The sequence below is a fragment of the Mastigoproctus giganteus genome, chromosome 12, assembly GCF_048544385.1.
Source record: "Mastigoproctus giganteus isolate SK-2022 chromosome 12, ASM4854438v1, whole genome shotgun sequence".
Lineage (NCBI taxonomy): Eukaryota > Metazoa > Arthropoda > Arachnida > Uropygi > Thelyphonidae > Mastigoproctus > Mastigoproctus giganteus.
The window spans coordinates 110,428,497-110,454,228 of record NC_143586.1 but is presented as its reverse complement, the minus strand read 5'-3'; the positions used below and the strand labels follow the sequence as shown (position 1 = coordinate 110,454,228).

The following is a 25,732-nucleotide window of genomic DNA, read 5'->3' as shown; positions in this document are numbered from 1 at the left end:
AAGGATGTCAGTAGGAATTTGAAGACTCTGATGCTAAGAAAGCTCCATGTCCTGATGGTATTTCTCCACTTATTCTCAAAACCTGTGCTCCTGAACTTGCTCCTGTTTTGGGCCTATTTTTTTTCACTTTCTTATTCCAAAGGTGTTTTTCCTTCTGCTTGGAAATTTGCTCATATCCAGCCAGTTCCTAAAAAGGGTGACAAATCCCTCCCATCCAATTATCGTCCCATTGCAATTACTTCTACTCTTTCTAAAGTAATGGAGAAATCAATTAACTGCCAAGTCTTAAACTATCTGGAAATCTTTCATCTGATCAACAATCGCCAGTATGTATTCTGCAGTGTCGTACCACTGGTGATATTTTGGCTTGTTACCCATCTATGGACAAATTCAGTGGAAAACTTTGGTGAAACTCAAGTCTTTGCTCTTGATATTTCAAAGGCTTTTGATCGTGTTTGGTATAAAGGTCTTCTAAATAAGCTTCCATCCTATAGTTTGCCAACTGCTCTTTGTAATTGGGTATCCAGTTTTCTCTCTGACCGCTCACTGCAGGTGATGGTAGACAGCTCTCTGTGTTCTAAATTCTCCACTACTGCTGGTGTTTCTCAAGGTCCAGTTCTTTCTCGCACTCTTTTTCTCTTGTATATTAATGACCTTCTTCCATTGACAGGAAATCCTATCCATAGTATTGTTGACGATATCACATTTCATTCCACCTTCCAGTTTCAGAAACCTTGCCCTGCTCAAACAGCTTCAACTTCTTAAGTATCCACTGGCAAATCCTTAAATGCTGATCTCCAAGTAATTCTCCAGTGGGGCAAAGATAACTTAATTTCAATCCGTCTAAAACTCTGTCCTGTCTTATATCTTGCAAAAAGGATTCTTCTGCTCCTATACTTATCTTCGATGATGCTTTGATTTCTAGGCAAGATCTTGGGTATTACCCTGACTTCTAATCTCTCTTGGCACAAGAACATTACAAATATTGCTTCCTCTGCATCTAAAAAATTGGGTTTTCTCTTTCACTCTCGGTGTTACTTTTCTTCCAAACAGTTGTTGACTCTGTAGAAATTGCAAATCATCCCTACCATTAAATATTGCTCCCACATACAGGCGAAGCCCCCAAAACCTCTCTCAGGCTTCTAGATTCCATTCAAAAGAGGGCATATACGTTAATTAATGTCTCATCTCTAACAGAGTCTCTCCACTCTCATAGACTTTCTCTTTCTGTTGCATGCCTTTTCTATTGATACTTGCATGGGCACTGTTTTCCGCTCTCTCTCTTTCAAAGCAGTCCGAACATGTGCCAAAGCAGTCAACATCCTTTTACTGACCAAGTGCAAACTCATAGAACCAACTTCTCTTCTTTCTCATTTATTCATTCAACTTTTGTTTTCTGGAACAACCTTCCTTCATGTGTATTTCCTGAAAATTACAATCTACAGAAGTTCAAGTCTAATGTCAACAAGTGTCTTCCTTCATCTTTTCAATCTTGAACCCAAGCACAGTAGTAAGTATTATGGGTTCTAAAAAAAAATAGTACCTATACATAACAAATGATCCTTTGTTACTAGTAGTTGTTGGTGACTCTATTGTCAGAGAAACGGGGAACATGCTTTGTAAAAAAGGATAGGTGGAATAGGACCAGGGTATGTTGGCCAGGGGCAAAGGTTGATGATGTAGAGCAGATATCATCTTTTAGGGACACAAAAGGGGATATAGTTGTACACGTTGGCACTAATGATATTAAGAGTAGGAGACCGGCAGAATTACTTAACAAGTACAGGTCACAGTCGAAAAAAAGCCATAAATTAGGGTTGAATTTGAAAGTGTCTGCAATTCTGCCCAGACATCATAGGAGGAAGTATATGATGAGAGCCTTTTCGATCAATTCGGCCCTGGAAAGACTGTGCAACGCTCAAGGGGTAGAATTTTTTTCAGCCTGGTCTGTACTTCTAACAGGAGAGACTGCTTCTACAGGGATGGGATACACTTAAATAGAAAGGGTGCAAAAATATTTGCTGATGCTATTAAGGCAGTGTTAGGTGGGTTGGAAAACTGCTAGCTTGGGGGGATACAAGGACCAATAGATTAACAGTAGCCACTGGTAGAGGTGAAAGTGATTCTTGCACTGCTTCTACTGGAATGAGCAGCAGCCTGGAAAACAAGATGCAGGATATTTCAGAGACTGCTGGGAGTCATTGCGGTACAAGTATACACTTGGGTTGTGTTAGGGTAGCTAAGAATAGGCACAGGTACATGTATACTTGCGTGTACACCAATGCTAGGAGTTTGGAAAATAAATTTGATGAATTTGAGGTATTGCTAAAAACATCAAAGGCAGATATTGTTGGGATATCAGAGAAGTGGTGTCACTTCTCTGATATAAGTAATGCTGAAATGGAATTTGGAGAATATAATGTGTACAGAAAGGATAGACAGGATAGGAAGGGAGGAGGGGTTATGCTATTAGTTAAGAAACACATAAAATCCACGGAAATAAAGCCAGTTGACATCGCTGGACAGTGCAGTGTCGAGTCAGTTTGGTGTGACATAAGCATTGGGAGATCAAAATTGAAAGTACGAGTGTGCTACAGGCCTAATGACTCTGATGAGTATAATAAGAAACTGTACAGGGAAATAAAGTGAGCCAGTAAATCAGAGAGTCTTATAATGGGGGATTTTAATTTCCCAGATATTGACTGGAATTTGTGGGTTGGTCACTCACACACTAGCAAGGCTTTTGTGGATTTATTGGATAATTGTTTTCTACATCAGCATGTTCGGGAGGCAACAAGAGGGAGTAATACTCTTTATCTGATTATCAGTAGTGATTCTTCATGCATTAAGAATCTGCAGATAAAGGAACCACTAGGTGGCAGTGATCACAGTGTGCTGAAGTGGGATTTACTCAAAGAGGTAACTACCAACAGGGGAAAAGGCAACTATGATGGTCTGAGAGAGTACTTAAATTCTATACAGTGGAACCAACTGACGACGTTACCAACTTCAAATTCAAAATGGGAAGCTTTCAAAGAACTTATCTTGGAAGACTAGGCTTTACATACCAAATAAGGAATATTGTTCAAGGTTTAGGCCTAAATGGTTGTCAGATGAACTAATGAGACATATGGCAGAGAATAAAAATGCATGGGATACATACAAATTAACATGTGACACAGAAGCCTATGAGACGCCTCCGTAGCCAGGTGGGAAGGAGCAGCAGTGCGTATCACACGCTTCTTGATTAGACCGGGGTTCGAGCCCGTCACCACCAAATACGGAGGATGTGGAAAGGTCAGGAATGACCACCGCATATTCACGGAGCAATATGGCCTTAGTTGCTAATGCTCCTAAAAACCAAATAACAACAACAACAACAGAAGCCTATGATAGATACAAGTTGATCTGTAACCAAGTCACAAAGGAGATTTGGCAGGCAAAGGCAGATGGGAAATCCTTTGCAAAGGTGAAAAGAAAACAGAAAAGAGTTCTTTACCTATGTAAACTCTAGAAGGAAAGGGATGAATCAGATTGGTCCACTGGATATTGATGGTTCAACAGTTGAGGATCCTGCTCAGGTGGCTAACAATCTAAACGAGTATTTTGCATCTACATTCACGCATGAGGAGTTATTCAGGAAGGAGAATGACATAGGTAAAGTAGACATTAGCAGTGAGCTAGATGATTTTGTAATAACTGAGAGGAAAGTGGAGGAGAGATTGTTGAGGATAAACATAAAAAAGGCACCTGGGGTGGATGGGATCTATCCAGTTATATTAAAGGAGGCAGCAAAGGAAGTAAGCAAACCCTTAGCTATAATTATGAGAGCTTCTTTGGTCCTCAGGGGAGATACCCATAGACTGGAGATGTGCAAATCTGACCCCAATTCACAAAGGAGGATCAAAGGCTGACACAAGTAATTATAGACCTGTGAGTTTAACTTCTGTTCCAGGAAAATTAATGGAGGCACTGGTTAAAAAAGCACTGCAGGATCATCTAGACAAGACTTCAGTTATAGCTCGGACAGAGCATGGGTTTGTTAAGGAAAATTCTCGCCTGACAAATTTGATTGGGTACTATGATGCAGTCACAAAAGAACTAGATACTGTTGCACATGGAAGACTGCTGCACAGATTGGAGTAGTTTGGCATTGGAGGCAAATTGCTGCTATGGATAAAGGGATGGTTGAGGGAGAGAAAACAGAGAGTGATAATCAATGGACACTGCTCATCGTGGACTAATGTTATTAGTGGAGCCCCTCAGGGTTCAGTGTTGGGTCCATTATTGTTTTCTGTATTTATAAATGATATTGATGATGGTATATCAAGCTTATGTCCAAGTTTGCAGACGATATGAGGTTGGCAGGGTTGTTAAGGACACTAATGATAGTACACTGCTGCAACAGGATCTAGAAAAGTTGAGCAGATGGGCTGACAGGTGGCAAATGAAGTTTAACATTGACAAATGTAAAGTACTACATATATGAGACAGCAACCCCAGAACAATGTATCAACTTTGTGGTACACTGACAGTGGTAGAGAATGAAAAGGACCTGGGGGAATTGTGCAGGCAGATGTGAAGTTCTCTGAGCAGTGCAGACAGGCTGCAAGAGTAGCTCATGGTGTCTTGTCAATGATATTCATGAATTTTTCTACTGCTAGAAAAATTCATGTATATCATTGATAAGGAGGTGATTATTCCCTTGTATAAGGCAATGGTCAGGCCACACCTTGAGTACTGTATACAGGTCTGGAGGCCTCCTTTCAAGAAGGATGTAGAGCTGCTGGAACGAGTACAGAGAAGGGCAACAAGATTAGTGAATGAAACAGAGGGTTGCTCTTACAAAGAAAGGCTTAAGTTTTGCAAATTACAGCGTTTGGAGACTAGGCACCGGCGAGGTGATCTGATAGAGGTGTATAAAGCTTTGAATGGTTTGAGCATGCTCAATGCTGATGGGATTCTTCCTCTTGCTCAGAATAATCTCCTGAGAGGGCAGAAATTCAGATTGAGGAAAGACAGATGTAGGATAGATGTGCGGAAATTTGCCTTTAGCCAGCAGGTAGATGGTTGGTGGAACAGATTTCCATCCCATGTTGTGGAAGTTTATAGCCTAAATAAATTTAAGGCTCAGCTGGACAGATATTTCAAACGAACGGAGGGGTGAAATAGGAGTGTTTTTTTTTTTTTTGTTTTGTTTTTTTGGATGATGCTGCATAAGCTTGCTTTCTTGCATCCTATGCCTCTGCTTGCTTTCTTGCATCATATGCCTCTACTAATGCTAATAAGCCTCTGTGAAGCTGAAATTATGTTGTCAAAGTGCATTGAGTAGTGCAAGAAGGTAAAAGAAGCAAATACAATGCAAGTGTTACTTTTGCATAAAATATTTTGTTTAAGGCGTAAGGAAACAAAAGAAATTGACTGACTTTTTTAGAAAAGAAATTTAATTATGTAACATTGTTTTCTTTTAAATTTCTTTAATGACATTAGATCAATGTTGTATGTATGTAATATTGTTTTATGACATTACTAGACAAAATAATAAGTCAAAATATATTAAAATAGTCAAAATAATAAGTCAAAATATATTAAAATAGTCAAAATAATAAGTCAAAATATATTAAAATAGTCAAAATAATAAGTCAAAATTTTAAAAATAGGTATGTATGTAGATATCTGTATTTTGATGACCTGGTAAAAAATAAATAATAATTAAAGTTTAATTAAATTTCATTAGTTTATGTATTATATAATAAAATAAACAAGTTAGATGACCCAGTCTATTGTATGTATAATATTTTTAATGTACATATTCTATTATCCGTCTATTCGATTATCCATCATAGTCTTGGTCCCACACCCTTACAGACAATCGAAGTTCTACTCTACTGCACTTTAACTATCATTTTTCAGTCCAAATGAATAATTTATTTGGACCTTGTTGAAACAGCATACCTTGGTTGCTATTATTTACCATCCTGCCAAACTTTGTATCAACAAACTTTGAAATCAAGCTTGCTATTTCCAAAAATCATTCTTTGTTTAGTTCTTTACTGACAACCTCATAAGTTGTCAGAAAAGAACAGGAGATTAATATAATTGCTTAGCAGATTAGTTAGTTAGACATGATTTCCCTTTAACAAACTAATTCTTTTCTTGAACAATTCTATTTCATTCCATATAATTCTGGTGTAAATCCTTAATTAATGATTCCACAGCTTTCCTCGTTATAAAGACGTCTAGTTATCAATAACTAAATGCTTGCATTATAATAGTAAAGGATTTGGCACAATTTAACTTACTTCTTTTATTCAAATACCATTAGATAAATTTCTTGTGCCTTTTTCATATTCAAACATTACAATTTCTTTACCAGTAAATTTTAAGGGATCATATGAATATCTAGTTATTAATATCTGTTATTCAAGGTCAAATAGCACTGCCAAACCTAAAAGAACATTTACATATAAATAGGTATACAAAACAAATTAATTTGGCTCAAAAACTATCTATTTATAGACATTATGAGGTACTGGGATTATTCTGATAACAATATTTAAAATAAATAAATGCACAAGGCATAATACTTTAAGAGTTTGGTATCTATATAATATCGGTGTTTAGATACACCATAGATAACTCTTAATAAACTACAAAGTAGTTGTTGTAGGCATCATTTGCTGTTTCTCATATTGTGCTCTGCCTTCACGACGAGTTGCCATGATATTGCACTACTTCGAATAAGTAACTCTTCACTAATAGAGAAGACTATTGTTACTTATTCTCAGTTGAGTACCACCACCCAGACAGCACTGTTTCACGGCTATTGGCCGATCATCAGTGGGTGGGCAGGTACCCTGGTAATGCAGACATGACGACCCAGTTGTGAAGTTAATCACACAATATGAGAGATGCCAAGAGGTGTAGATGTCAATATTTAAAATAAATAAATGCACAAGGCATAATACTTTAAGAGTTTGGTATCTATATAATATCGGTGTTTAGATACACCATAGATAACTCTTAATAAACTACAAAGTAGTTGTTGTAGGCATCATTTGCTGTTTCTCATATTGTGCTCTGCCTTCACGACGAGTTGCCATGATATTGCACTACTTCGAATAAGTAACTCTTCACTAATAGAGAAGACTATTGTTACTTATTCTCAGTTGAGTACCACCACCCAGACAGCACTGTTTCACGGCTATTGGCCGATCATCAGTGGGTGGGCAGGTACCCTGGTAATGCAGACATGACGACCCAGTTGTGAAGTTAATCACACAATATGAGAGATGCCAAGAGGTGTAGATGTCAATATTTAAAATAAATAAATGCACAAGGCATAATACTTTAAGAGTTTGGTATCTATATAATATCGGTGTTTAGATACACCATAGATAACTCTTAATAAACTACAAAGTAGTTGTTGTAGGCATCATTTGCTGTTTCTCATATTGTGCTCTGCAAAATGAGAAACAGCAAATGATGCCTACAACAACTACTTTGTAGTTTATTAAGAGTTATCTATGGTGTATCTAAACACCGATATTATATAGATACCAAACTCTTAAAGTATTATGCCTTGTGCATTTATTTATTTTAAATATTGACATCTACACCTCTTGGCATCTCTCATATTGTGTGATTAACTTCACAACTGGGTCGTCATGTCTGCATTACCAGGGTACCTGCCCACCCACTGATGATCGGCCAATAGCCGTGAAACAGTGCTGTCTGGGTGGTGGTACTCAACTGAGAATAAGTAACAATAGTCTTCTCTATTAGTGAAGAGTTACTTATTCGAAGTAGTGCAATATCATGGCAACTCGTCGTGAAGGCAGAGCACAATATGAGAAACAGCAAATGATGCCTACAACAACTACTTTGTAGTTTATTAAGAGTTATCTATGGTGTATCTAAACACCGATATTATATAGATACCAAACTCTTAAAGTATTATGCCTTGTGCATTTATTTATTTTAAATATTGACATCTACACCTCTTGGCATCTCTCATATTGTGTGATTAACTTCACAACTGGGTCGTCATGTCTGCATTACCAGGGTACCTGCCCACCCACTGATGATCGGCCAATAGCCGTGAAACAGTGCTGTCTGGGTGGTGGTACTCAACTGAGAATAAGTAACAATAGTCTTCTCTATTAGTGAAGAGTTACTTATTCGAAGTAGTGCAATATCATGGCAACTCGTCGTGAAGGCAGAGCACAATATGAGAAACAGCAAATGATGCCTACAACAACTACTTTGTAGTTTATTAAGAGTTATCTATGGTGTATCTAAACACCGATATTATATAGATACCAAACTCTTAAAGTATTATGCCTTGTGCATTTATTTATTTTAAATATTGACATCTACACCTCTTGGCATCTCTCATATTGTGTGATTAACTTCACAACTGGGTCGTCATGTCTGCATTACCAGGGTACCTGCCCACCCACTGATGATCGGCCAATAGCCGTGAAACAGTGCTGTCTGGGTGGTGGTACTCAACTGAGAATAAGTAACAATAGTCTTCTCTATTAGTGAAGAGTTACTTATTCGAAGTAGTGCAATATCATGGCAACTCGTCGTGAAGGCAGAGCACAATATGAGAAACAGCAAATGATGCCTACAACAACTACTTTGTAGTTTATTAAGAGTTATCTATGGTGTATCTAAACACCGATATTATATCTGATAACAATATATATAATTAGCATTAGTACAGGCATATGATGCAAGAAAGAAAGCTTATACAGCATCAGCCAAAAACAAAAAACCTTTCCCATTTCACTTACATATTCACTCCAAATGTTTGTCTAGTTTTGCCTTGAATTTGTTTAGAGCTGCCAACTTCCACAACAACAGATGAAAGTTTGTTCCAGCAATCAACCACCCGCTGACTAAAGGCAAATTTCTGCACATCTATTCTACAACTGTCTTTCCTCAATTTGAATTTATGTCCCCTCAGGTGATTAATCTGAGCACGAGAACAAATCCAATCAGCATGAGCTTGTTCAAACCATTCAAGGCTGTATACACCTCAATCACATCAACTCGCAGAGCATTAGTTCCCAAACACAAAAATTTGAAGAACTTAAGCCTTTCATCGTAAGAGCATGCTTTGTTCCATTCAACAATCTCGTTGTCCTTCAATATACTTGTTCTAGCAATTCTACAACCTCCCTAAAATTTGGCCACCAGATATGTACACAGTACTCAAGGCGTGGCCTAACCATTGCCTTATACAAGGGATAATCATCTCCTTATCCCTGCTAGAAAAATTCCTGTATTTCATTAACAAGACACCATCTGCTACTCTTGCAGATTGTCTGCACTGCTCAGAAAACTTCACATCTGACTGCACAATTACCCACCAGGTCTTTTTCATTCTTCACTACTCGGAGTGTAGTACCACGCAGTTGATATGTTACTCTGGGGTTACTGCTAGCCAATATGCAGTACTTTACATTTATCAACGTTAAACTTCACTTGCCACCTCTCAGCCCATCTGCTCAATTTTTACAGATCCAGTTGCAGTTGTTTGTTTGTTTGTTATTTGGTTTTTAGGAGCATTAGCAACTAAGGCCATATTGCTCCGGAGATATGTAGTGGTCATTCCCTGACCTTTCCGCATCCTCTGTATTTGGTGGTCACGGGCTCAAACCCCGGTCTAATCAAGAACCGTGTGCTACACACTGCCGCTTCTGTCCACCTGGCTCCAGTTGCAGTAGCATACTGTCATTAGTGTCATTAACAACCCTGCCAAACTTAATATTAGTAGTAGTAGTAGTAGTGGCACATGATGCAAGAAAGCAAGTGTAGGAGCTTATGCAGCATCAGCCAAAAAAAAAAAAAAAATCACACCATTCCCTCCAAATGCCTGTCCAGTTCCTCCTTAAATTTATTTAACCTATCAACTTCCACAACGACAGATGGAAGTTTGTTCCAGCAATTAACCACCCGCTGGCTAAAGGCAAATTTCCGCACATCTATTCTACATCTGTCCTTTCTTAATTTGAACTTATGTCCCCGCAGGTTCATAATCTGAACAAGTGGAAGGATCCCAGACAGAATTCAGCGTGCTCAACCCATTCAAGACCTTATAGACCTCAATCAGATCACTGCGCAGGTGCCTAGTCTCCAGCAACTGCAATTTGCAGAACTTAAGCCTCTCTTGGTAAGAGAATCCCTTCATTCCCCTCACCAATCGTGTTGCTCTTCTCTGTACACGCTCAAGCAAATCTACATCCTTCCTAAAATGAGGCCTCCAGACCTGTACGCAGTACTCAAGGCGTGGCCTGACCATTGCCTTATACAGAGGGACAATCACCTCCTTTTCCCTGCTAGAAAAATTCCTATATATCATTGACAAAACCCCATGACCCGCCCTAGCAGCCTGTCTGCACTCTCAGAAAACTTCATATCTGACTGCACAATTACTCCCAGGTCTTTTTCATTTTCTACCACCTTAAGTGTAGTACCACACAGTTGGTACGTTTCTCTGGGGTTACTTCTACCCATATGCAGTATTTTGCATTTGTCAAGGTTGAACTTCAGTTGCCACTTCTTAGCCCATCTGCCCAAATTATCTAGATCCTGTTGCAGTAACACACTGCCATTACTGTCATTAACAACCCTGCCAACCTTTGTGTCATCTGCAAACTTCGACATTAAGCCTGATATACCTTCATCAATATCATTGATAAATACACAAAACAACAGTGGACCCAACACCGAACCCTGTGGGACTCCACTAATAACATTAGTCCACGAAGACCAGCACCCATTGATTACCACCCTCTGTCTTCTCCCACTTAACCATCCTTTTATCCATTGTAGCAACTTACCCTTAATACCATTCTGCTCCAATTTGTACAGTAGTCTTCCATGCGCAACAGTGTCAAAAGCTTTCCTGAAATCCAAGTATATGATATCAAAATTATTTTTTGCATCCAGTTCCTTTGTAACCACATCATAATAACCAATCAAATTTGTCAGACAAGACTTTCCCTTAACAAACCCATGCTGTGTTTGAATTATTGCTGCAGTCTTGTCTAGATGATCCTGCAATGCATCTTTAACCAGTGACTCCATTATTTTACCCGGAACAGAAGTTAAACTAACTGGTCTGTAATTACTCGTGTCACCCTTCGATCCACCTTTGTGAATTGGGGACACATTTGCACATCTCCAGTCCGTGGGAACCTCCCCTGAGTCCAAGGATGCTCTCATAATTATGGCTAAGGGTTTGCTTACTTCCTTTGCTGCCTCCTTTAAAATAACTGGATAGATCCCATCCACCCCAGGTGCCTTTCTTATGTTTAACTTCAACAATTTCTCCTCCACTTTGCTCTCAGTTATTACAAAATCATTAAGCACACTGCTACAATTTGATAACCTTCTTCCATTTTCAAACCGTAATAATTCCTCACGTGTGAATGTAGATGCAAAATACTCATTCAGTTTGTTTGCTATCTGAGCAGGATCATCAACAGTCGAACCATCGATGTCAAGTAGACCAATCATATTCATCCCCTTCCTTTTAGAGTTTATATAAGTAAAGAAATCCTTGCTGTTTTTCTTAGCATCTTTTGCCAAAGATTTCTCGTAATCCGCCTTCGCCTGCCGAACCTCCTTTGTGACCTGATTACAGACTAGCTTATATCTGCCACAGGCTTCTGCGTCACCTGATAATTTATATGCATCCCATGCATTTTTCTTCTCTGTCACGAGTCTCATTAGTTCATTTGATAACCATTTAGGCCTAAACCTTGAACGATATTTCTTAATCGGTATATAAAGTCTAGTAGCTTCCACGATTAATTCCTTGAATGCTTCCCACTTAGAATTTACTGTTTGTAACATCGTCAGTTGATCCCACTGTACAGAATTTAAAAACTGTCTGAGACCACTGTACTCCCCTTTATGGAAGCAAAAACCCTTTCCTTTACCCCTGACGGTAGTTACCTCTTTGAGTAAATCCCACTTCAGCACACTGTGATCACTGCCACCTAGTGGTTCCTTTATCTGCAAATTCTTAATACACGAATGATCACTGCTGATAACCAGATCAAGAGTGTTACTTTCTCTGGTTGCCTCTCGAACATGCTGCTGCAGAAAACAATCATCCAATAAATCCACAAAAGTCTGACTAGTGTGTGAGTGACCAACCCACAAGTTCCAGTCAATATCTGGGAAGTTAAAATCCCCCATTATAAGACATTCTTGCATACTGTCATTAGTGTCATTAACAACCCTGCCAAACTTAATGTCCAAGTTTGTCTGCAAAGTTGGACATTAAGACAATGATATATTGATTAAGGTAAATCAGACCTTCATCAATATCATTTATAAATACAGAAAACAACAATGAACCCAACAATGAAACCTAGGGGGACTCCGCTAATAACATTAGTCCACAAAAAGCAGTGTCCATTGATTACCATTGGTAATCCTGTTCTCAACCGTCCCATTATCCATACCAGCAATTTGCCCTTAATGCCATAAATTCTACCATGTGCAACAGTATTAAAAGCTTTCCTAAAATTCATATGTGATATCAAAATTATTTTTGCATCCAGTTCCTTTGTGACCACATCATAGTATCCAATCAAATTGGTGAGACAAGACTTCCTCTTAACAAATCCATGCTGTGTCTGAACTAGTATAACTGAATTCTTGTCTAGATTATCCTGCAGTGCTTCTTTAACCAGTGCCTCCATTAAATTCCAAAACCATTAAACTAACAGGTCTAAATTCAAAAATAGCAAAAGATTAAATTTCCAGTACTCACCTTTGATCGATCTGCAATTGTTATGGTTTGAATAATAAGAGATTGGCTAACTTTAAGGTGATTGGTTTATTAAAAAATTAAGGAGATGAATAAGTGGTAATTATGATGGAAACGGGATTAAAATATGCGCAAGGAAGTAGAAGTGCATCAACTCCATCCTCGGTTCATCATGACAAGAAACACTTGTCATGATGAACCGAAGACGACAAATGAAGAGAGAGAAAAACACTGACAGGGAGAAAATTGAGTATACTGAGTTATGCAAAGCCATTAGAAAAAGATTCAGAGAGGACATAAGAAGATTTAACACAAGAAAAGTAGAACAAACATTAAGGGAAAACAAAGGATTTAAATCAGCAGCCATGAGCAGTAATACAGAAAGACCAATGATACTGAAACTGAAGAATAGTGATGGTGTACTTATAAACAGCAGAGAAGGCATAATTCAAATAACAGAAGACTACTATAGAGAATTATACAAGGAGCGAGGGAATGATACCAGCAGTGGGGAAGATGGATTGCAAAGTAGCAACACATACGACATACCCGATATTCTTCCTGATGAGGTAGAACATGCATTGAAGAAAATGAAGAATCGGAAAGCCCCGGGGGAAGATGAAGTTACTGTAGAGTTGTTAAAATTGGGAGGAAGAGACATAACACAAAAACTGGCAAGGCTCTTTACAAAGTGCATTAGAAAAGGTGTGATGCCTAAGGAGTGGAATAATGCAATCATAGTTTTGCTGCATAAGAAAGGAGATAAATCAGAAATTGGAAATTATAAACCAATTAGCTTGTTATCCCACATCTACAAGTTGTTCACAAGGGTCATTACTAACAGATTAGAAAGAAAACTTGATGAGAATCAACCGAAAGAGCAAGCTGGCTTTAGGACAGGATTCTCAACTATGGATCACCTTCAAGTAATATCACAGCTAATGGAGAAAGCAAATGAATATAAAACACCATTATGCCTGGCATTTGTGGATTATGAAAAGGCATTTGACTCCATACAGCATAAGGCAATGTTTCGGGCACTGGAAAGACAAGGCATAGATACCCCATATATTATGATTTTGAAGAAAATATATGAGAGTGCTACCTCCTTTATTAGACTAGACAAAGAAAGTAGGATATTTAAAATCGAGAAAGGAGTTCGACAAGGAGACACAATATCTCCGAAGCTGTTTACTGCTGCCCTTGAGGAAGCTTTCAGAAGATTAGACTGGTCGCAGAAAGGAGTCAATGTGAACGGAGAGTACCTAAACCATTTACGATTTGCAGATGACATTGTGGTCATAAGTCACGATCCCAAATAATTAGAGGAAAATCTTAATCAGTTATGCACAGTTTGTAAGGATTTCGGACTAAAGATGAATATGACTAAAACAAAAGTAATGATGAACAAGTATGCCACAGAAAGGGAAATAATGATTGAAGGAGCAGTAATTGAAAAGGTGGAGTCATATACTTATCTCGAACAAGTTATTAGCTGTAATAATGATAAATGGCTGGAAGTCAAGAGAAGAATAAATTTTGGATGGATAGCATTCAGGAAATATAGTCACATACTGAAGAGCAATATCCCAGTTTGTCTGAAACGTAAAATAATGAACCAATGTATACTTCCCACCATGACTTATGGAAGTGAAACTTGGGCACTCACCAAAAGAATGGAAGAGAAGTTGAGAACTACACAGCTAAGAATGGAACGAATTATATTGGGAATCAGACTGTTAGATAAGAAGAGAAACACATCGATTAGGCAGCAAACTCAAGTAAAGGACATTCTTATGAAAATTAAAGAACTAAAATGGTCTTGGGCAGGACACATAGCTCGAAGACATGATGACAGATGGACTAAGAAAATAACAGAATGGTACCCAAGAGGAGCTAGAAGAAAACCTGGAAGACAAAGGCGGAGATGGATAGATGAAATTCATGAGTTTTTGGGTAGTAAATGGATGGCCAGTGCTCAAATCAGAAGGAACTGGAAAGTTGCTGGAGAGGCCTTCATCCTGCAGTGGATTGAAAATGGCTGATGATGAACTCCATCCGTGGTTGTTGTGAAGTTGGTTAAAGTTGAAATTCTAAATAGTGAATAAGCCAATCGTCGTAACGGTGGACTTTCGTTAAAATGTCTTCAATTGGCAAGTTAAATGAAAGGGAATGCATACTGTATTTAAGAAGAATTTTGTAATCCCGTGATGCACTTTGCCGCTTGTGAGAATCTCAAATTGGTGAAATTCCAAACCGGAGAAAGATTGAAGGGGAGTTTCGAATTTAAAATGTTTAGATCGGAGTGATGACGGAACCATTCGTCTTGGTTCCGTCATCAAGAACCAACGTATTGCAAGATTTTGTAATTGTTTTTTAATTTTAATATGGTGATAGCTGAATCAACCAGGGGAGGGTATGGTTGTTGGAGCGTACATGTAAAGTAAGTTCATTGCTGGATTGTCCCGTTCTGAAGCTATTGTAGTGATAATAAGCTCTTGTTAAATGAATGTCAACAAAATTGTAACGCCTGTTACAATTTTGTTGACATTTAATTAAGTAAATAATATTATTCATTTCGCTTGTTGGATATTTATGTGTTTCTTTATATTTATTGAAGAGTGATCCAAGTTTATTGTAGGTAGAAAAAAATAAGTGTAATGTCCGTGCCTGCAAATATTTGACAAAATTGTCCTGCAAGATTACTATGGTAAGGGAGAACGAGATGTGTTTTGTTATTTGTAATGCGTTTTATAGGGTTATTAATATTATTTTTTACGATGGAAATAGTGTGTTGAATTAAGTGTTGTGGGTAGTTTCTGGCTATGAAGTTTTTTGTGAGGTATTGTAACTCGTTGGATAGGTCGTCTTGTGAGGTACTGTATTTAATGGCATCGTGGATTTGGTTATAGAGAACAGACTTTTTTACGTTAGGAGACTACGTTAACGCAGCCCTCAAGGAAGTTGAACAAAGACATTCTAAGAAATGGATCATACTTACCCAAAGAACCCAAAAAACAAAAACCGCTCCACAAATTTCCACCGTTCGCATTTCTTCCAAAACTTTCACTCCTACTGAACCCGCAGGTTTAAAACATAGTTTCAATTTTACTATAAAAAGCCACCAATAGCCCATAAAATAATGCATCATAGAATTCAAACAAAACTTGAACATCATCCAGACAAATGGTGTATTTTACATCAAACTAACTTCGTAATTAATTCCAAACTCCCCCCCCTCAATCCAATATAACCAAACAACAGCTCAACGATATACATAAATTAAGTAATACCTAAGACATTATTATCCAAAAAGCAGACAAAGGAGATACAATAGTAATTTTAGATAAAGCTACTTACATAAGAAAAAATGGAACAAATCCTCGCAGAACAAGACACTTACATAATCAATAATTTTTATAATATATCTAAACTAAAAAATAAGCTTGACATTATCCTTAGGAAACTTAGTCTAACAAAGAAATTACTCTACATACCTTACAGCAGATTGGCATACGAAATAATATTCTCCCCCATATGTTTGGAATCCCCAAAATACATAAACCAGGCCACCCACTAAGACCGATAATCTCTTTCAGTAAATACGCCTTCGCAAAACTTATCTTCCTTTCTAGTTAAAATCATATCCCCCCTTACCAGGTTTTCTAAATTTAAAATCAGTAACACCAACCAAGCTTTTGAGAAAATTAATACTACCATAATCACTGACGATGGCATTTTAGCATCCTTCGATGTTGTATCACTATACACCAATTTACATATATCTTTTACCTTATAAGCCCTACGTGAATACTTAACCACCGACAATACTCTTATCAACCGTACCTCCCTTTCTATAAACAATATTTTAGAACTCACCTCTTTACTATTAGATGCCAGACATTTTAGATTTCGTAATCAGATTTTTCAACAAACATTCGGTTTACCAATGGGTTTAGGCATTTCCACCCAGCCCCCCACATTTGAAATTTACTTAGCTACAGTTGAAAATCAAATCCTACAACCTTATCCTTCTGAGATAAAGGCTATACATGCGATATGCCGATGATATACTCATAATAGGAAATAAAACTATAACTGATAACCTTTTCACAAAATTTAGTTCAATTCACGACAGACTAAAATACACACTCAAAATTGAAACTAATAAACAAATTAACTTCCTCAATCTCACCATATATAAAACAAGTACTAAACTAGGAACTAAGATTTTTAGAAAACATACGCATACAGGGAAATTCCTACACTTTACATCACACCACCCTCTTAACGTAAAACAGTCTGTTCTCTATAACCAAATCCACAATGCCATTAAATACAGTACCTCACAAGACGACCTATCCAACGAGTTACAATAGCATTAGTAGAGGCATATGATGCAAGAAAGCAAGCTTATTCAGCATCAGCCAAAAAAAAAAAAAAAACACAACCACTACTCCCATATCACCCCTCCGTTCGTTCGAAATACTTGTCCAGCTAAGCCTTAAATTTGTTTAGGCTATCAACTTCAACAACAAGTGATGGAAGTCTATTCCACAAACCAACTGCCCGCTGGCTAAAGGCAAATTTCCGCACATCTATCCGACATCCATCCTTCCTCAATTTGAATTTATGCCCTCTCAGGCGATTATTCTGAGCAAGAGGAAGAATCCCATCGGCATTGAGCATGCTCAAGCCATTCAAAGCCTTATACACCTCTATCAGATCACCTCGCCGATGCCTAGTCTCCAGACACTGTAATTTGCAAAACTTAAGCCTTTCTTCGCAAGAGCAACCCTTTGTTCCATTCACTAATCTTGTTGCCCTTCTCTGTACTCGTTCCAGCAGCTCTACATCCTTCTTGAAATGAGGCCTCCAGACCTGTATACAGTACTCAAGGTGTGGCCTGACCAATGCCTTATACAAGGGAATAATCACATCCCTATCCCTGCTAGAAAAATTCCTGTATATCATTGACAAGACACCATGATATACAGGAATTTTTCTAGCTCAATGGCATTGAGCATGCTCAAGCCATTCAAAGCCTTATACACCTCTATCAGATCACCTCGCCGATGCCTAGTCTCCAGACTCTGTAATTTGCAAAACTTAAGCCTTTCTTCGTAAGAGCAACCCTTTGTTCCATTCACTAATCTTGTTGCCCTTCTCTGTACTCGTTCCAGCAGCTCTACATCCTTCTTGAAATGAGGCCTCCAGACCTGTATACAGTACTCAAGCTGAAACTAATAAACAAATTAACTTCCTCAATCTCACCATATATAAAACAAGTACTAAACTAGGAACTAAGATTTTTAGAAAACATACGCATACAGGGAAATTCCTACACTTTACATCACACCACCCTCTTAACGTAAAACAGTCTGTTCTCTATAACCAAATCCACAATGCCATTAAATACAGTACCTCACAAGACGACCTATCCAATGAGTTACAATAACTCACAAAAAAATTCATAGCCAGAAACTACCCACAACACTTAATTCAACACACTATTTCCATCGTAAAAAATAACATTAATAACCCTATAAAACACATTACAAATAACAAAACATGTCTCGTTCTCCCTTACCATAGTAATCTTGCAGGGCAATTTCGGCGAATATTTGCAGGCACGGACATTACACTTATTTTTTTCTACCTACAATAAACTTGGATCACTCTTCAATAAATATAAAGAAACACATAAATATCCAACAAGCGAAATGAATAATATTATTTACTTAATTAAATGTCAACAAAATTGTAACGCCTGTTACATTGGCAGTACTACAACCAAATTCGGTTCAACCCAGTCATCTAATACAAGAGCTTATTATCACTACAATAGCTTCAGAACGGAACAATCCAGCAGTGAACTTACTTTACACATACGCTCCAATAACCATACCCACCTAGTTGAATCAGCTATCACCATATTAAAATTAAAAAACAATTACAAAATCTTGCAATACGAAGCCCTCATTATAGAATGGTTCCGTCATCACTCCGATCTAAACATTTTAAATGCAAAACTCACCTTCAATCTTTCTCCGGTTTGGAATCTCACCAATTTGAGATTCTCGCAAGCGGCAAAGTGCATCACGGGATTAAAAAATTCTTCTGAAATACAGTACACGTTCCCTTTCACTTAACTTGCCAACTGAAGACGTTTTAACGAAAATCCACCGTTACAACTGGCTTATTCACTATTTAGAATTTCAACTTTAACCAACTTCACGACAACCAAGGACGGAGTTAGTGCACTTCTACTTCCTTGCACATATTTTAATCCCATTTGCATCGTAATTACCACTTATTCATTCCCTTAATTTTTTTAATACACCAATCACCTTAAAGTTAGCCAATCTCTTATTATTCAAACCATAACAATTGCAGATCGATCAAGGGTGAGTACTGGAAATTTAAGCTTTTGCTATTTTTGAATTTAGTCCAATAAAACAGTACTTTAAGACATACTATAACTTCTAAATGACTAACAGGTCTGAAATTACACGTGACACCCTTTGAACTCTCTTTGAACTTTGGATAGACGTGAGGAAATTTGCCTTTAGCCAGCGGGTGGTTGGTTGCTGGAAGAAAGGCTTAAGTTTTGCAAATTACAGTGTCTGGAGACTAGGCACCAGCGAGGTGATCTGATAGAGGTGTATAAAGCCTTGAATGGTTTGAGCATGCTCAATGCTGATGGGATTCTTCCTCTTGCTTGGAATAATCACCTGAGAGGGCATAAATTCAAATTGAGGAAAGACGGATGTAGGATAGACGTGAGGAAATTTGCCTTTAGCCAGCGGGTGGTTCGTTGGTGGAACAGACTTCCATCCCTTGTCGTGGAAGTTGATAGCCTAAATAAGTTTAAGGCTCAGCTGGACAGGTATTTCGAACGAACAGAGGGGTGAAGTGGAAGTGGTTATTTTTTATTTATTTATTTATTTTATTTATTTATTTTTTTTTTGGCTGATGCTGCATAAGCTTGCTTTCTTACATCAAATGCCTCTACTAATGCTAATGCTAATCCCCTTTGTGAATTGAGAACACATTTGCACATCTACAGTCCATGGGGACCTCCCCCGAGTCCAAGGAAGCTCTTATAATTATGCCTAAGGGTTTTCTTATTTCTTTTGCTGCCTCCTTTAATATAACTGGATAGATCCCATTCACCTCAGATGCATTTGTTATGTTTAACTTCAACAATATCTCCTCCACTTTGCTCTCAGTTATTACAAAATCGTAACACTTCCTGTTAGAGTTTAATAAGCTTCTGTCCTCCACTTCTCTACAGAATTCATCGTACGTGAATGTAGATACAAAATAGTCATTCAGTTTGTCAGTAATCTGAGCAGGATCATCAACAGTGAAACCACTGATACCAAGTGGACCAATCTGATTCATCCCCTTCTTTCTAGAGTTTACATAAGTAAAGAACTCTACTAATTTTCTTTGCATCTTTTGCCAAGGATTTCTCATAATCTGCCTTTGCCTGTCTAATCTCCTTTGTGACTTATGACAGACTAGCTTATATCTATCATAGGCTTCTGTGTTACCTGATAGTTTATATGTATCCCATACATTTTTTTTCTCTGCCAAGAGTCTCATTAGTTCATCTGATATCCATTTATGTCTAAACCTTGAACAATATTTCTTACTTGGTATGAAAAGCCTAGTAGCTTCCTAGATTAATTCTTTGAATGCTTCCGATTTAGATTTTGCAGTTGGTAACATCATTAGCTGGTCCCAATGTATAGATTTTAGAAACTGTCTGAGACCACTGCAGTCACCTTTACAAAAGCAAAAACCGTCCCCTTTACCACTGATGATAGTTACCTCTTTGAGTAAATTCCACATCAGCACACTGTGATCTGCCACCTATGGTTCTTTTATGTGCAAATTTCTAATGCATGAAGAATCACTGCTGATAATCAGATCAAGAGTATTACTCCCTCTCAAACATGCTGATGTAGAAAACAATCATCCAATAAATCCACAAAAGCCTTGCTCTAGCGTGAATGATCAAACTGCAAGTTGCAGTCAGTATTTGGGAAGTTAAAATCCCCCATTATAAGATAACCTGATTTACTGGTCCACTCTATTTCTCTGTACAGCTGTTCATTGTACTCATCAGAGTCATTAGGCCTATAATGCACTGCTACTCTCAATTTTGCTTTCCCAGTGCTTATGTCACATCAAACTGACTCAACATTGCACTGTCCGCCCACGTAAATTGGATGCACTTACTTAGATTTTATGTTTCTTAACTAACAGCATAACCCCTCCTCCCTTCCTATCCTGTCTATCCTTTCTGTACACACTGAACTCCCCAAATTCCAATTCTGCATTTCTTATATGTGTGTGTGACAACAAGTTTCTGATATCCCGACAATATCTGCATTTGATGTCTTGACCAGCACCTCAAATTCATCAAATTTATTTACTAAACTCCTAGCATTGGTGTACATGCAATGCACCTTGTCTTACTCTTAGTTACCCTAACACAGCCCATGTATTTACTTGTTCCGCAGTGATTCCCAGTAGTCCTCGAAATCCTGAGCACCTTGTTTTCTAGGCTGCTGCTCATTCCAATAGAAGCAGTGCAAGAATCACTTTCACCTCTCCCAGCGGCTGCTGTTAATCTATTCTTCTGTGTATTGCCCCAAGCTAGCAGTTTTCCAACCCACCTAACACTGCCTTGATAGCATCAGAAAATATTCTTGCATCCTTTCTATTTAAGTGTATCCCATCGCATGCGATCTTTCCTGTTAACAACCATAGACCATGTTGAGAAAATTTTTACCCCATAAAGAATGAGTTAAATGCAATAACAATTCATATTTCATAAATAAACTCTCAACGATGATGCTACTGGAAAAAAAGAACCTCTCAATAATGATACTGCACCTTGCATAAAAATTTCTGCTTTAAGCCTATTCCTTTGCAAATTTATTTGGAAAACATTTTATTAATTATAAGCAAAGAATGCTTGTATACCCTTTTTAAAATAAAAAAAATTCACATATCTACTGCAATAATGCCATTTTTTGTGTCTATGATAATAAAAGACCTGCTGAAGTACTTAATATTTCATATTAAGTACTTTAGCAAGAGTTTTAAAGGAACAAATATATCAAAAAACATAATTTACTAAAGAAAATGTTTACCTCTTTAAATTTAGACTTCATTACAAATTCAGTATGGCCCTCTGACATATTATCAGGAGACATGTTAGCATTTTCATCAAATTTCTTTATGTTCATATATTTAGGCAGTGCTACAGAAACCAGGGATTCCTTATTCACAGTTTTCTTTCCCTTCAACCTAAAAATTCAATAATTTGGATATATTACTCTATACAAAGATATACTAATTTAAAAAAAAATAATAATAAAAACTCATTAATATAGGATCTTATGTTGGGACTCTAGTGTTTTGTTAGTATTTTTTAACTTTAATTTTGCTAAAAATCTCCTACACCACAAAAGATTATATTGTGTTTCTCAACTCAAGTTAATTCTTTTCAAATTCCTGAAGAAATATCACTTTTCATTTGAATCATAGCATGTAAGTCAAAAGTTCCTTAGAAAACAAACCAAATAGCAAGTTCTAATAATATTACTTAGATAAATAGACTGACCCAAATTCTTGAGTCATAGAAACCAAATTTATTAGCATTAGTTACACTACAACATTTCACAAGCTATAGTGTATTTCACTCTTCTAATAATCTGCAAGGCATTTTAGGAGCATACACAATAGCAGACAAACATTGCAAAGTTTAAAAAAAATCGCATATACAGGGTTGTTAAAATTAAAGTATCCCTATGTTGTCGTTGTTGTTTGGTTTTTAGGAGCATTAGCAACTAAGGCCATATTGCTCCGGTGCGGTGGTCATTCCCTGACCTTTCCGCATCCTCCGTATTTGGTGGTGATGGGCTCGAACCCCGGTCTAATCAAGAAGCGTGTGCTACGCACTGCTGCTCCTTCCCACCTGGCTACGGAGGCGCCGTATCCCTATGTAGTAGAGAGCTCTGGAGCGAGTTCTAAGGCTCATACTGCAAGAGAAATTTGGACAACAGGTACAATAAAGAATGCGCTCGCCATTTATTGGAAAAAAAAAAAATAGTTACTGTATGGTGCGTAACTATCTTAGTTACGATTATGCAAATAACTTGTTACAGGCGGGCCTCGATTAACACGATTAATTCGTCCCGCGAGCGCATCGCGCAAAACGGAAATGTGTTAATCGAATATCATAACCAATAGGAAAAATTATAATTGGTCCTTGACCTTTTGGAATGTCCATAAAGAATTTTAAAAATACCTTTTAAATAACTTTTTAACTGTATATAATGTAAAAGATAATGAAAATAATTATGAAATTAAATGTTTATTGCATAAAACAGCGGTTCTTAAACTGTGCGCCGTAGAATATTTTAAATTTTCGAGGGAAACATAGCGATACTCGACATCTGTCAGACACCGCGCAAACTATTAGCTCGAGGTAGTTCACAGTTTCAGCATTTCTTATTAAGTTGTTTGGACCTAACTACTAAACGAAACTGTTAGGTACTTCTTTTGGTCTGGGTGTGCCTTCTTCTTCTTCTTTGGTCCTTAGCTGGCAGCTGGGGGAGGCGGTTGGCCACGCAACCAGTATGCTGCTGTAGGTGCCGCAGGGTTTCGGACTTGCTCTGTGATGTTCTTCCATACCTTACGATCCATGGCTTCAGTCCTGGCCTGGTTAAGGTCGAGACGTCGGCTCTTCAAGTCATCTTCCACTTGCTTGGCCCACGTTTTCCTAGGCGCGGTCCGTTGGATGCTCCATTGGGTGGGTCGTTGTCTCCAAAGGAGTGTGGATGGTATTCTGTTCGTGCCCATTCTACATACGTGGCCAAACCATCTGAGCCTTCGCTTCTGGATTTGGTCGGCAATGGTTGGTTGCTGTTGGCATCTGGCGCGGATGGTATCATTAGTGATGCGGTCGCGAAGAGAGATGCCCAAGATCTGCCGCAGGCATCGCATTTGGAATACCTCAAGTTTGTTCAAATCTAACTTGAGACAAATCCATGTTTCCGATCCGTAAAGAAGAATGGGCAGGATCAAAGTCCGGAAGAGTCGGATTTTAGTCTTTGTGGAAATGTTGGTCCTCTTCCACAGACACCATTTGAGCGAGGCGAACGCAGTGGCCGCCTGTCCAATTCTGCTGTGGATTTCCATGGTGGATGCAACTTTCTTCTCCTGGACCAGCGACCCAAGGTATTTAAAGTCCTGCACTTGCTCGATCTGGACGCCTTCGAGATAGATGGTGGCTTGCGACCCATCTGTTGTCAGGGCCTTTGTCTTACCAGCATTGATCTTCAAACCGTATGGCCGGGCAATGCGGGCAATGTCGTAGAGGATGTCCGTGGCTTCAGCGTCGTTACCGGCAAGGATAGCACTATCATCAGCAAACATCAGGTCAGTCACGTAGTGATCCTTGTCATATTGTATGCCCTGTCTGTTTCTGAATGCTTGCCTCATAATGGCGTCGACCACGATGTTGAAAAACAACGGGGAGGCTACATCCCCTTGGCGGACTCCAGTTTGGATGGTAAATTCCTCAGATAAATCGTTCTGGATGCGCACCTGGCTGGTTAAACCGTTGTATGCAGTTTGGAGGAGTGTGATGACTTTTCGAGGTACATGTTCAACCTCTAGTAGTTTCCATAAGGCAGGCCGGTGAACACAGTCGAAAGCAGACTTAAAGTCAATGAAAACAATGACGGTTCGCTGTCCACACCGGATCCTCTCCTCCATCAGCTGACGAATGGCAAAGATTTGATCACAGCATCCTCGCCCAGGTCTAAATCCTGCCTGTTCTTCTCGACTGGTTTGCTCGCGATGTTTTTGCAGTCTTGACTGGATGATCTTCATAAAGACCTTTCCGATGATGGAAAGGAGGCTGATGCCACGGTAGTTCTTGCAGTCCCGGTTATCACCTTTCTTGTGGATCGGTACGATAATGGCTTTCCTCCATGTTAACGGAATTTGTTCAGTGCACCAGATGGTTTTGAGGAGTGAGTGTAGTCGGCGAAGCAGTACATCTCCCCCGGCTTTGATCGCTTCTGTGGTGACTTGGTCCACTCCTGGTGCCCTGCCATTCTTCAGGGATTGTATGGCTGCTTTCACTTCTTCTACTGTAGGCTCAACATCGACCATGGAGACCTCAGGGGGGTCGATCGAGAGTGCTGTTGCTGGCGGTCCCTGAGGTGGGTCGTGATTATACAAAGCTTTGAAGAATTCACTCCACCGTTGCAGGCGTTTGGATGGTGATCGCACGAAGGTCCCATCAGCATTCTTGATGTTGTCACTAGTCAATTTGGTCTTTCCACTCAGACATCTGAGGGTGCGGTAGAGAGTGCGGTACTCGTTTTTGGATGCCGCCACTTCAAGATCGTCTGCCACTTGGTTCCAGTATGCTTCTCTTTCTGCTGTCATTCTTTGTCGGACTTCTCGGTTTAGCTGCTGGTACCGTTCAAAGTCGACCAACTTTGCCTGTTTCCGTTTGTCCACGAGGTCGAGGCACTCGTCTGATATCCATGGTTGTGTTCGACGTCGGGCAGGTGGACATAGGGGCTTGGCACATTCCAGGATGGCATCAGAGATCTGCTTTTCTTCTTCATTTATATCCTCGGGCACAGCCAGCATCTCGAAGCGGTTGGATAGGGCGATCTGATATGCCTGTTTGTTGGCAGCATTCATTAGCTGCCTCCAGTCCAGCTTGGCTGACCGAGATGATCTTTTTGCATGCCGTAATTTGAGCTGCACCTTAGCCCGGATGAGGTAGTGATCAGAACCGCAATCAGGTCCCCTCATGGCACGAACGTCCATGAGTGATGAGCGAAATCTGGCATTGATCAAAATGTAGTCCAGGATTGCTGAGTCCTTGCC

General features: G+C 38.8%; 1 protein-coding gene across 1 annotated transcript in view; it reads right to left on the bottom strand.

The window, feature by feature from the left end:
• The window catches only part of LOC150077337 (HORMA domain-containing protein 1-like), a 578,215-nt gene that overhangs the window by 114,894 nt on the left and 437,589 nt on the right, over positions 1–25,732 (bottom strand). The window contains exon 15 of the mRNA XM_090385860.1: positions 21,967–22,123. Coding sequence (XP_090241986.1) covers positions 21,967–22,123 — 157 coding nt within the window. The remainder of the gene's footprint in view (positions 1–21,966; positions 22,124–25,732) is intronic.